Source organism: Drosophila serrata, unplaced genomic scaffold, assembly GCF_035046125.1.
Source record: "Drosophila serrata isolate PLE 108 unplaced genomic scaffold, ASM3504612v1 contig_233, whole genome shotgun sequence".
In the NCBI taxonomy this organism is placed as follows: domain Eukaryota; kingdom Metazoa; phylum Arthropoda; class Insecta; order Diptera; family Drosophilidae; genus Drosophila; species Drosophila serrata.
Window position 1 is genome coordinate 824,179 of NW_028257131.1, and position 12,412 is coordinate 836,590.

Below are 12,412 nucleotides of genomic sequence, written 5' to 3' on the forward strand. Positions count from 1 at the left end.
AGAACTAGCTCAAAGCAAGCCAAAGTGGCACACCTGTCGCAAATAAATCGCAAACACGGACGTGTTTCTGTAGAATTTTTACAATTACAAAATTATTTGTAACAAATAGTGAACGAGTACACAAACGAGGTGTTGCGGACGATGCACTGATGTAAAGAAAAGTGCCCGAGCAACGTTTTCGGCGTGTTCCCCGCGCGGAACTGCATTTTTTTTTCGTTTCCTCGGTTTTGTGTGTGTGTGGTGCGCGCGAGCGAGAAGGCTAGAGGTGAGTACCGGCAGCCAGACAGGGATGGGGCGAAAAGAAAAGCGAAGGGCAAAAACAACAACCAACGCCTCGCCTCGGCGCAGGAAAAAAGTGAAGAAAACGGCAAACAGGAGGCTGAAAAGGGAAAACTTAAAAACTGGAGAGCCTTTGGGCTTTCCATCAGATCTTAAAATTTGGGAATTTATTCGAATTCGGGCCTAATCCGGGCTGGGACAGAGGGTTAAGAGGGACGAAAATCGTAGCAGGCTCTGCTCGGCCCTTCGCAACATTAGTAAAAAACCCGTAATTGTAATTTAAGGCAAAATTCAAGCATTTTCACTTTCTATTAATTATAGAAAAATTACCGTGAAAATTTATCACTCGCCGTGTGCGTTGTTTTTTACCTTTTTGTACGTATGTATGTACGTGTACGTGCCCCTCATCCCTCGTCTGCACCAATGTGGATGTGGATGTGCTGCACCATAGACTCGCGTATTTTTATATATGGGATATCTGAAAATTCCGGATAGAGCGCACCACAACGACGAGCAGAAAGTGAACAACTAAGGTAGCGGAAGAGGACGAAGAGGGAGGAGTAGTGGGCAGGATCTCACCGAGCCCAACTAGGAGCAACACAACAACACTTCGACATCTGCAGGAGCAGCACAGGAAGCGGTAAGTGGCCACAATTGCTCATCCTCATCCAAACAACAGTAATCCCCGTGTAAATAATTCGCAGTAGTTATATTTGCTTATTTAGCCTAATCGCACAATCGCACTTTCTGGCTCTCGTTCTCTCTCTCCGCCTCCCTCATCCCACCCATTGCCAGCGAAATCCAATCGCCGCTGCGATCCCAATTAGAGCAGCTCCGGTTCCTACGAGCTCTCTCACCCACACAGCCGTCCCAACTGGTTTTGTTTACAAACAAACAAGAAATCGAGTAAGCATTTCTTTCTGCCAGCGAGTCCGACTCCGGCAGCATGCATCTTCTGCAGAAGGGAAACTGGTTTTTCCCGTGGCGAGGTGCATGGCCTCAAAACCGCACCAGTGGTCGCTGTTTTCTAGGCCAGCACACGTAGCACAAGACAGTGGAAACTGGAAAAGGAGTTGGCAGCTTTGACTAATTTAATTGTATTTTTTGTATGTCAAAATATTCGTGTTATTGAATATTTGTAGGGAAGCGTTTAGAATTTTATCCAATAGAATCTTTAAAAGACTATTTTTCTCTGTGTAACATGTACTTGAGCTTAAGGCAATTCATGTTTACGAATAACGTCTTGGATTTCGGAGTAAACACTTCTTTAGACTGATCTGATTTGTATATTCTCCCATAATCTCCCATAATATTTGATTCACAAAGCAATGCCATTTGTGGCAACTCGTACTGTGCCGAGGAAAGTGTCTCTGACGACGTGCCAAACTGGTTGTGGCCTCACAAACGACAGAAGATCCATCCATCGCTCACCTCCCACGCCCGCTGGCTGCTCGGTGCTCCGCCACCTGTTGTTGTGTGTCACCAGCAGCTCACATAGTACATAGTTTCTTTGTTCGGCACTTTTTGCTGCCATTGACTAGACCATTGATAAAAGCGGCGATAAGGCGTGTGGCCATCTTCGCGCACCGCCGCCGCCCCACGAAAGTGACATCATACTTCACACATTCCACAGAATTGATGAGCTCAATTAAGTGGAAGAATCGACCAGGGAAGACAGCGAGAGAGAAAGAGAGTAGGGAGTGCATTTCAGGGCTGTAATCTTTGGGATCACAGTGTTAGTCATAAGATTTTCATGCCGCTTTTTGGGTTTTTTGCTTTTTCACCTACTCTCGCACGCATGCATCCTACCGCTTTACGATACTTAATAATACCAGCCAAGCTTTTCCCACATCCGCCATGTCCATTTTCACTTCCATTTCCATCTTACTAACATTACGATTTGTACATCTGCTCCTGTTCCGGCCGCGCGTTTCTTAACTCCTCCGTGTGCCTGTTCCCGTGCCTCTGTGTGTGTGTTGTGTGCGTGCGTGTGCAGATCCTCCGAAGGTCCTCCTATGTTCCTGCAAACGGGAGGGGGTGGGAAGGGAACCAGGCCACAGTCGACACACCAGCAGAACCACAACCACCAAGCCCAGCACCACCAGACGGGGCACTCGCACCACCATCACCTGCAGCAGCAACAGCAGCAGCAACAGCAACAACAGCAACAGCAGGTGCGCAGCAATCTCCTTCACCAGCAGGAGCAACAGCAGGCCGCCCACACATTGTTCGTTCCGAATCACAGCGGCCTGCACCACCACCAGCAGCAACTGTTGCAGCAGCAGCACCAACAACAGCAACATCAGGCGGCAGCCGCCGCCCACCTTCAGCAGCAGCTTCAGCAACAACAGCAGGTCCAGCAGCAGCAAGTACAAGCGCAGGCGCACCATCCTCCCGTAATATTCTACAACCCACCGCCGCCATACGCTACCCACTCGGCTGCGGGAAATAGTAATGCTAATGGCGGCGGCGGCGCTGCCCACCAACTGAGCGCCGCCGCCAGTAGCAGCTCGCTGGGTCACCAGGGACACAGTGCCGGACATCATGGTGGTGGTGTCCACGGTGCCAATGGGGTGCTTGCGCCCTCCAACTCCAGCGCCGCCAATCTAACCCGGGCGCTGAGCAACCCCACTTTGCCGCCCCATTTCCCGCAGTCAGCTGGACTGATCGCACCCGCCGGCGGCAATGCGCCCGGAACCGGATCCGCCTACATCTCCACCGCCTACATACCAACACCTACATACAGCCAGGGCGCACAGCTTTTAGGTATGCAGTCGGCGGTGGCTTTCCCTACGAACGGAGCGGGAGGAGCTCCGACGGCCACCTTCTATGTGCCACCGCAGCCACAGCCGCAGCAGCAACAGAAGCAGCTGCAGCCGCCAAACGGCCAGCAGTCGGGCCCGGGTGGTGCTGGCGCAACAGTACAGCCGCATCCCTTTCCCTACTATGTGAATGTCCCAGCTCCAAATAGTGGCGCTGGCAATGTGGCCAGCGGCGGCAACTCCCACGGTCGTAACATCCGAGGTGCCCAGAGGGCGGCGGCCACGCCCCAGCATGCGAACTACTTCACCTACACTATGGCCTCGACCAATACCCAACGTCCCGCTCCGACTGCGGTGGCTCCCATGATAAACTCACACAACGGGGCCCTGAACGGAGCCGCCACCTTCCATCTGGCCCCCAACTTTATTCCTGGTCTGACGCTGGGACTGCCACCAACCGGGATGACGGCGACACCCATGCTCGCCCCGGCTGGCATGCAGACTGCACCGCCCCAAGCGCCATCAGGATTACATACCTATACACCCCCCATACACATGCAGAACAGCAGCGCGACGGCCATAGCCGGCAGTGTGCCGAATGTGACTGGAGTGCAGGCAGTGGCCACTGGCGGATTCTCAAACACATCGCTAACGGCTCCCCCTGTAGGCGGCGGGGCCCAGCAACAACAACAACTAGGAGGAGCCAGCAGCGACAAGGTGAGCAAACGCCGATTTGCCATTCCCATTATTCATCCGGACACTATGGAGAACGTGATGGACCGTGTGTTCACTAATAAGGACTCAAACTCATCGACGATGACACTGAGCACAGAGCTGCTGGATTCAGATAGCAACAGTACCACTTGCTTATATCAGGCGCCTGCCATTCTCATGGATTCCACCTCGGGCTCGTCCCTACTCTCTTCCGCATTGGCGGAACAACAGATGCAGAACGTTCAGCCGAATGTAGCTCCCTCTATGGGGGAAATATCTGGACTGCAATTCGGAGAGGACGAGGAGGAGGAAGCTGGTCTGGATCAAAGCCGCCTCTCCACCACATCCGGGGTCACGGATAAGGATCAGATCAGTGTGATTGTCAAGGATATACTGGCCCATTCCGGCAACACCGATGAGCATCTCAGCTTCTGGCAGTACAGTGACGGTAAGTCTGACGTGCGACGAGAGTTCTCTTAGGATTTAAATAGAAACACATATGTTCTCCTTTAAAGTCTTTGCCATTTTGTTAATTTAAGAATGCTTTAGCTATCATTAGCTAAACATCTCAGTAACCCTATTGTTTCGAACATAAATTATAGAAAAATTTTAATGTAAAGTCAAATTAGCATTAAGCAAAAACTATAATTTATAAGCAGTAAACATAAAGGAATCTCGGCAAGCCGAAGTTGGCCTTAGCTTAACTGTCCAAGCCAAAGTCTAATAGTCCATCTTGCAGTCGACAATGTCACGGAGACCCATCCTAGCCTGCCACGCGTACACAAGGAATTGACTCAGGCGACTGAAGCTATCGAGGCGGGACCCCAGCCCGCCGTTCTGTTCCAAGAGCCAGCCAAGAAGCAGCGCCCCAAGTCGGCCAACAAGCAAAGTGAGTACATGACCAGTGATTACTCTTGGCATACCATAATGTAGTCTTATATGCAGGCACCGCCACGCCTACATCCATAGCGAATGACGTGGCCGAGGCAGCGGCCAGCGGTTGCACGGGCAACATATCCATCCTGCCCAGAAGCCAGCCAATGCAGACGCCTCTCTCGTCGCCAGGGTCACGACCGCCAGTTCAGAAGCCCATTAGTAAATCTATAGCGACCACAGCTGTTCCGACTGCGTCGCCCATCAGAAAGTCCAGTATTGCTCCACTGGCGACCACCACCTCCACCACGACAAGTTCGGGGGCATCCTCATCGGCAGCCTCCACGCCCACACACACGGTTAGGCAGCAACCACAACAACAGCAACATCAAGTCAATCTCCAGCAACAGGCAAAGCAGCAGCAGGTGTCAGGTGGCCAGGTGACGGGAAGACCAGTCCCGACTCCCAACCGCATCTCGGCGGCCGTCACCCAGCTCGCCGGCACCAATAGCTCCAACAGCAGCAACATAACCAAAAAACAGCGCAAGGCACAGAAGCGGGCCAAGGACTTGGAGAAGAGGAAACAAAAGTCGACGATAATCAGCACCACTACAAGCAGCAGCCAAAGCCAGAGCAACAATGGCAACAATAGCAACAGGGGCAACGGAGGAGCACCGGAGGCTAACACAAACACAAACAACAGCAACAACAACAACTCCACATCAACAACAACTCTAACAGCGGCAACAACAACCAAACACGACGGAACGGCGACAACTGTCGATGACAAGGCTACGGCGCAACCGACGACTGATAAGCTTAGTGCAACAACTAGTAATAATCCTAGCTTCGTAAGTTCTACTCTAAGAGACGACAACACTGTGCTCAAGCCCAAGGAGCAGTTGATGAGCCACAACAACAATAACAATGACGAAGATGACATCACCGACGACATGGATGCGGAGGCGGACAGCGATCATGAATGTGAGTATCTAAACATGCATGTTTTTTGTTCGTTAGCAGTGGTTCTTATGTTTGCTTTACAATCTTTCCCCTCAGCTGACAGCAAAGAGGACAGCGGCGTGTCAAGTCGTAATCCCCATGTGAAGCACTTGGCCAACGATGAGATAGTGGCCAAGTTCTTGCAGAAGAGCAGCCCTGATACATCCGTCGCATCCCTTTCGGAGACACAGCAGTTACAGTTCCTTAACAGCAGCAGTTCGGCGTGTGAGGAAGATGAGCCGCCAACTCGCGGTGTCGCCGTGTCCAGCAAAATTGAGGACAATGCCATGGCGGACCTCAAGTTTGGAGATTTCAACGAGGAGGCGGCGCGCCACGATACCGGTTTCATATGCAGCTCTACATGGTCCAGCTCGACCATTAGCAAGGCAGCGGACGATGCCTCATCCTTTAGCAGCAAGAGCGGCGACAATGTGGATTGTGCTCCCAAGGTGAGTGCCACATCCATCATTAATGCTGGAGAGAGGAGCGCAGGCGGTAGCAAGAAGAGCTCACCGGTCCATCAGGCAAAAGTCAAGGGAGTGGAATCGTCGCCCAAAACTAAGCAGCAAAAAGCGACCAAGTCAAAGAGCCCCAGTCCGAGTTCCAGTTCAGTCTCTTGCAGCGACACCAGTGCCGTTGCTACTCCTCCCGTCAGGAACTATCGCTATAGCATGGAGACGCTGCGTGAACTGTCCAAGCTTAACGATTCTCGCAAGCCGCCAATGGTGCCCTGCCAGAAGGGTGACTGTATCTCGCAGCTGTTCGTTTCCCGCCAGCAGCAACAGCAGCAGCATCATGCTCACACCCACGCTCACGCCCATGGCCAGCAGTTCCAGCAGTACCAGCATATGAACTTTAATGAGTCCCTGGACTATGTGCCCGGCAAGCGAGGAGGTCGCGGTCATGGAGCCAGCAAGAAGCACCACGACGGACACCAGCAAATGGGCGGCTCCGGTGGCATGGGCGGCGGTGGCGGTCCTACAACCAGTTCGAGTCAGCGCCATATGGACATAATCCGGGTCCAACTATCGTTGAAGGAGGAGATCAAACTATCGGAGTGTGAGAATGCCTGGCAGCCGGAGCCCCTGCGCCGCACATCCATGGCCACCGCCCAGGATGAGGAAAACGATGTGGAGGGCGTGCTGAAAAAGGTGCGCGGCATTCTCAACAAGCTGACGCCAGACAACTTCGAAGTTCTCCTCAAGGAGATGTCCAGCATCAAAATGGACAATGAGGCGAAAATGACAAATGTAAGTCGGATTTTGTATTGCATTTATGAAAATGTTTTTCTTTTGTTTTGCGGAACGGATTGGCATTGTGCGCAACTTTACCCCTAACCCCTTAACCTAAACTTGAATCCCTTTCAGGTCATGCTGCTCATATTCGAAAAGACCATTAGCGAACCGAATTTTGCACCCACCTATGCCCGCTTCTGCAAGGTGCTTTTCCACGAAATCAAAGCCGAGAACAAGTCGCTTTTCACCAGCTCCCTGATCACGCGCATTCAGCACGAGTTCGAGTCGAACGTAAACGATGCCAATGCCAAGGCCAAGAAGCTGCAGCCCACCGTGGATCGCATCAACCAGTGCACGGACCCCGCGAAGAAAGCGGAGTTGCGTTCCGAAATGGAAGACCTGGAGTACCAGTTCCGAAGACGTGCCTGGGGCACCGTTCGTTTCATTGGCGAGCTCTTCAAGCTCCAATCGCTGACCAGCGACCGAGTGCTGAATTGCATAGAGTCACTGCTGGAGCACGGCTGCGAGGAGAAGCTGGAGTACATGTGCAAACTTCTGACCACCGTCGGCCATCTGCTGGAGACCACGCTACCCGAACAGTACCAGCTGCGAGACCGCATCGAGAAGATCTTCCGCCGCATCCAGGACATTGTGAATCGGTCTCGCGGGACGGGACATAGGCAGCAGGCGCACATCAAGATCAGCAGTCGGGTGCGTTTTATGATGCAGGACGTGCTAGATTTGAGGGTGCGGAACTGGGATCAGCCGGCGAGTCACCAGACGCAGGGCGCTGCGCGCAACCAACGCCACAAGCCGCACGATGACACAAAGGATCAGCAACAGCACCACAGTGGAGGTGGAGGCGGGGGCGGCGGTAGTCGGGGCAGCGGAATTAGCCAGCACTCGCAGCCGATGCATCACCAGCAGCAGCAACAGCAGAAACATCACCATCACCAGCATGGCCACGACGGCGGCAGCAACTACTTCATGCAGAAGATGCCGAAGCAACAGCAGCACGAGAACCAAGCTCTGAGTATTGATCCCAGCAAGCTGCGCTTCAGCAGCAGCAACGTTAGCGACGACTCGCATGCCAAGCTGGGCAACTCCTCGAACTACCAGTGGCGTAATTCCGACAACCGTCCGGTCAGCGGCCCACCGTCGACCAACACTAGTGTGCCGCCACCTCCGCCGACATCCCTGCTCAAGCGCCTTCCGCCTCCCGGCCAGAACTTCAGTATCTCGCCGTACCGGCTGCCTCCACCTCCTTTGGGCACACCCCTGCCGTCTGTCCATGTCGGTGGCAATAGAAGCAGCCATGTAGAGCACCAGGCTGAAATCGCCTTCACGGGAAAACAGTGCCAGAACCTCATTGCCAAGCTGGTGGAGGAAGCTCTAAATACGCGTGACTGGCAGTCGGAGGTTCTAACCATTTGGCGTTCGTTCACCGTTAAGCAGCAGTCGAAGGCATTGCAATACCTGATGATGGACTACTTGCACTCGGCTGAGGTGAAGCGCCAGCATCGTCTAGCTTGCGGCAACATCTTCGCCTACCTCATGAGCAAGGATGCGTTAGACAAGGCGACCTTCAGCCAGGCGTATTCCCGGTTCAGCGACGAGTTTCCTGACCTTCTCGTGGACGTCCCGAACGGTTGGAGCTATGTTTTCGAGTTCCTCGGGCCCATCATGCACTCCGGCCGTCTGGACCTTAAGGATGTGTGGCAGAGGCGCTGGTTGGAGGACTCGTTCTTTACTGAACGCTTCGTGTTCGCCTTTGTTAACTATTTCGTGCAGGAATTCGGGGCCGCCTACGCTCGCAAGGTGTGGCACAACGACTACAAGCTGGATCGCGGACAGCTGTTCTGGAACGATGTTAGCAAGTATCGCGAGTTCGTGCAGTCGCACAGCTTTTACTTCCTGGATAACGGCGTGCCCGGTCAGGGCCAAGTAAAGGGACAGGCCAAAGCGAAAGGAGGACAGTCGAGCAGCGCGTCGACGCCACGCTCCCCATTGGAGCATGTTGAGCGGATCAGACATCTACTGGCACTGTCCTGTGACATGGCCATCGACTACATTAACACCAACGTGGCCATCAATGCGCACTTTGTGAGGCAGCTCACCAAATTCCTGTGCTGTGATTATGCGCTGACTGTGATGACCAAAAGCAACAAGGGAGGCGGCGGCAAGAAACTGCAGCTGCAGTTAAACACTGAGAGCTTCCGCACCAGGTGCACACCGCTGCTACGTCTCTGCATCGACGCCCAGGAGGCGCTGGAAATTGCCTGCATAGACGAGGCGGTGGACTCTCTGCAGCAGCACTTTATGGCCGAGCTCGATGGTGACGAGATGGCAGCCGGCGAGACCATATGCAGCACGTTCAGCGTGCTCTACGACAGCGAGGTGATACCCAAGGAGTCGTTCGACAAGTGGTACAAGCTGGAGATTGGGCACTCGTCAGCCTACCGCCGGCCCTTTATCGACCAGCTGCGCGACTTTATCGAGGAGATGTAACAAATCAACGGGAAGTGGGAACCTAAAGAAGGAACACAACACAACGAAGCAAGCCAATCCGAAACATTTAGCAAGAACATCGTATGGAAGTCATTTCCAAGACGTGGCGCGGTCGTAGTCACACACCAAAACACATCTACACGCACACACATTAATTTGTAGTACGATGAATCCAAGAAGAATCTGTCGAGAAACGAAAATTCCTTGTTTTTAAACACTGCACAGATTTTCCTTTCAAGCCTTCAAGAAACATTGACCAAAAGCAATTTTATTTGTATCACCACAACACGTACGTTCCTTACGAGAAAGCCAAGAGAGATAATTCCCCTTCGATGACTCGGTCATGACTCTGCAACACAAAGTTATACACGTATTCTAACACATTTACTCGTCGCATCAAATGAATAAATAGAAAAGCAAAAGCAAACAATAACGGAAAGCTATTTAGTATAAAGGAATCTCCGAAATTCAAAAACTATTTTCAAAAACTCCAATTGCAACCAATTTATATAAGGATGTATAATTATTTCTCGAAACTTCAGTATTTTGTTCGAAACTCGTTTAAATTAAAGAGCTGGCATAATTTTTATGCAGGCCCAGCTGTGCTTAGATTAGCTTAACTTCTCTATAGGCGTGTAGCGAATTTTTGTTTATTTTTACCATTCAGTACAAAATATTATGAATTCGACTATTGTTTGTTTGATTTATTATAAAACAAAAATCTTTATTTATTTCTATTTTCAATGCAAACACGGCTCAAACATAAACGAAAATTTAAAAATTAACCCTAACCCTTTCTCCTGCTTACAGAATCTTCAATTAGAAATAATAAAAAAACAAGAAAAAAAAACAACTATAACTAAAGCTAATTATAAAAATATAAAACAATATTAATTTATAAACAAAAAATATACGTACGTATACTAAAAAAAAAAAACAAAAAAAAAAAACAATGTAAATTATAAAATGCGTAAAGACATGTAAAGTATTTAGCACACGAAAAGCATGATGATTATCCAAAGATAAATCTTAAAATTAGCTGTAAAAAGGAAAGAAAAAATACACTAATATTAATTTCGAAACACATTTATTATATAGCTATTTAAACCAAATTGAAAAGTGAAAACTAAAAACAAAAACAAAAACAAAACAAAACATTCAAGCATAAAAGCATACACAAAATCATAACGAAAACAAGCAAAAACAAAGAGCTCTAAGCCGCCTTCAATTAGTTATTTTTATAAAATTGAATGAAAAAAAAGCAACTCTCAAAAGTTTATATATAATATTAAAAGCGAGGCAAAACAAAAACAAAACATAACAAAAGGTAGCGACATATTTGTGTATAAACTTTAGGTTTTTTTTTATTTTTACACTACAAGTGACAAAACATGAGAAATGGCGATGATTTATGGCAAAGAAAGCAAAGGAAATTGTACGCATAAGTGATTAGCAAAAAGAAACGAAAAACAAATGGCAAAAACAGTTAAATTAAAATAGTTAAGGAATGATATAAAAACACAAACCAGACAATGAGAGGATGTGCATGAAACGCTTCTGCACAGACACACTGAGCCATCAAGCTAATATTTCTGAGGCCAAGCGAGACACTTGCAGGCGCTGTGGGCGTGGCACTTTAACTAGTTTCGTAGCAACTTTCGGCAGGCATTCCAAATGCTTTCGGCCAACTTCTGTAGTATTTTGAACCCAAGAGCAGGACTCCTGCTAAAGCAAAAGATCACAAAAGCAGAAAAGAAAGCAGGAGCTGAAGGGCAGCCCAGGCGGGCAGTAAAACAGGGACATTAGAGCAAGGGGCGGGCAAGCGCCAAGCAAAGCAAAATAAAACCGAAATCAAGGAGAAATTGTAAACAGCAAATAATAAAAACGAAAAGTAAATATGCAAGGCGTTTTAATGTGGGCTCATCAATTCCAAGGCATGCCGTGCAGCGCACACACCCCCCAAGCATCTCTCATATACAACACAAACACCACTCCCCAGTGCATCCAAACACACACTCATCATTTGGTGATGGCCGAGCATTATTTCCATTTGCATCACTTAGTTTAAGAAGAGGTTAAGGACTTGCCTTTAATGCGAAACGTAAGCAGTGTTAAGAGTTAACCTTCCACACTTCCCCACCAAATATAATAACAAAATTCCTTTCATCCGCCCGCAGCAGGCATTAGATCTGATAATCGATGGAGAGACGCGGACGCATACCAGTGGCCAAGTTCCGCACCCAGGAGGCCAAGACGCGCAGCCGGAGTAGGGTGCGGGAGCCGGACTACAACGAGCAGGATCCGGAGCATGATATGTTCACGCTGTTGGAGGATAACATTGCCCTGCGGGAGGAGAACAAGGCGCTTAAGCTGGAGATTGACACGCGTAAGTTATATTATATTGTTTGATTCCTTCAATTATTCTAACGAGTTTTATTACAGATAAAACCACACAGGAGGAGCAACAGGCTCAGCACGAAAAGCTGTGCGCCCAGCTCGAAGCTTTGCAACAGCAGCAGACCAATTTTGAGACCCAAATCAAGGAGATGAGCTCCAAGTTTAGCAAAGCTCTGAACGAGCGAAACGCATTAGACAAACTGCACAAAATGAAGGTCGATCAGATACAAAAGTGAGTGCTGGCGAAAAGAATCTGGAAAATTAGAATGTTTCACGTGAACGTCGATATGTTTATACCTTTGAAAATGGTGTTTAGTAAGAAGATTATAACGCAAGGAAAATCTAGCAATCTGTATGTCTGTTTCTACGCAAAACTAGTCTCTAAGTTGTTGAGCTATCAGAATGCAACTGAGCAGATACATATTTTCGTATTGCGGGTAGTAAAAACATAAGTCGGAACATAGTTTTTAGAAAATCAACAAGAAAGGAAATTAACATCGGGAGGCCTAAGTTTAAATACCCTTGCAGTTTACAATTTATGGATCGAATCGAATCGCATTCGCATTTTTATACCCTTGCAGGGTAATAGATTTTAAGTCAGAAGTTTGCAACGCAGTGAAGGAGCCACCTCCGACTATATAA

At 49.3% G+C, this 12,412-nt stretch overlaps 2 protein-coding genes across 10 annotated transcripts in view; both read left to right on the plus strand.

Annotated features, from left to right (window-relative positions):
- eIF4G2 (eukaryotic translation initiation factor 4G2) lies at positions 1-11,269 on the plus strand. 2 transcript variants are annotated; one of them, XM_086830287.1, is made up of 7 exons: positions 1-265; positions 601-919; positions 2,276-4,203; positions 4,495-4,644; positions 4,701-5,612; positions 5,688-6,880; positions 6,998-11,269. In XM_086830287.1, the coding sequence occupies exons 3-7, from the start codon at positions 2,295-2,297 to the stop codon at positions 9,371-9,373; spliced, it is 6,540 nt and encodes a 2,179-aa protein (XP_086686413.1). In that variant the 5' UTR covers positions 1-265; positions 601-919; positions 2,276-2,294; the 3' UTR covers positions 9,374-11,269. The 2 variants fall into 2 exon arrangements, with proteins under 2 accessions (XP_086686413.1, XP_020812977.2); XM_020957318.2 differs by having other exon boundaries at positions 23-265; positions 731-919.
- Positions 779-12,412, plus strand: part of LOC110187842 (uncharacterized) — a 19,333-nt gene continuing 7,699 nt past the window's right edge. For 3 of the 8 annotated variants that reach the window (XR_002319904.2, XM_020957319.2, XM_020957324.2), the window contains exons 1-3: positions 780-919; positions 11,551-11,759; positions 11,816-12,002. Coding sequence is in view for 6 of the 8 variants with exons in the window: in XM_020957319.2 (XP_020812978.2) it covers positions 11,573-11,759; positions 11,816-12,002 (374 nt within the window). In the remaining 2 variants the exon portion in view is untranslated. Of the gene's footprint in view, positions 920-1,679; positions 1,973-11,349; positions 11,475-11,550; positions 11,760-11,815; positions 12,003-12,412 lie in introns of those variants that run through there. The other 5 variants (XM_020957320.2, XM_086830291.1, XR_015271085.1 and 2 more) reach the window with 5 other exon arrangements.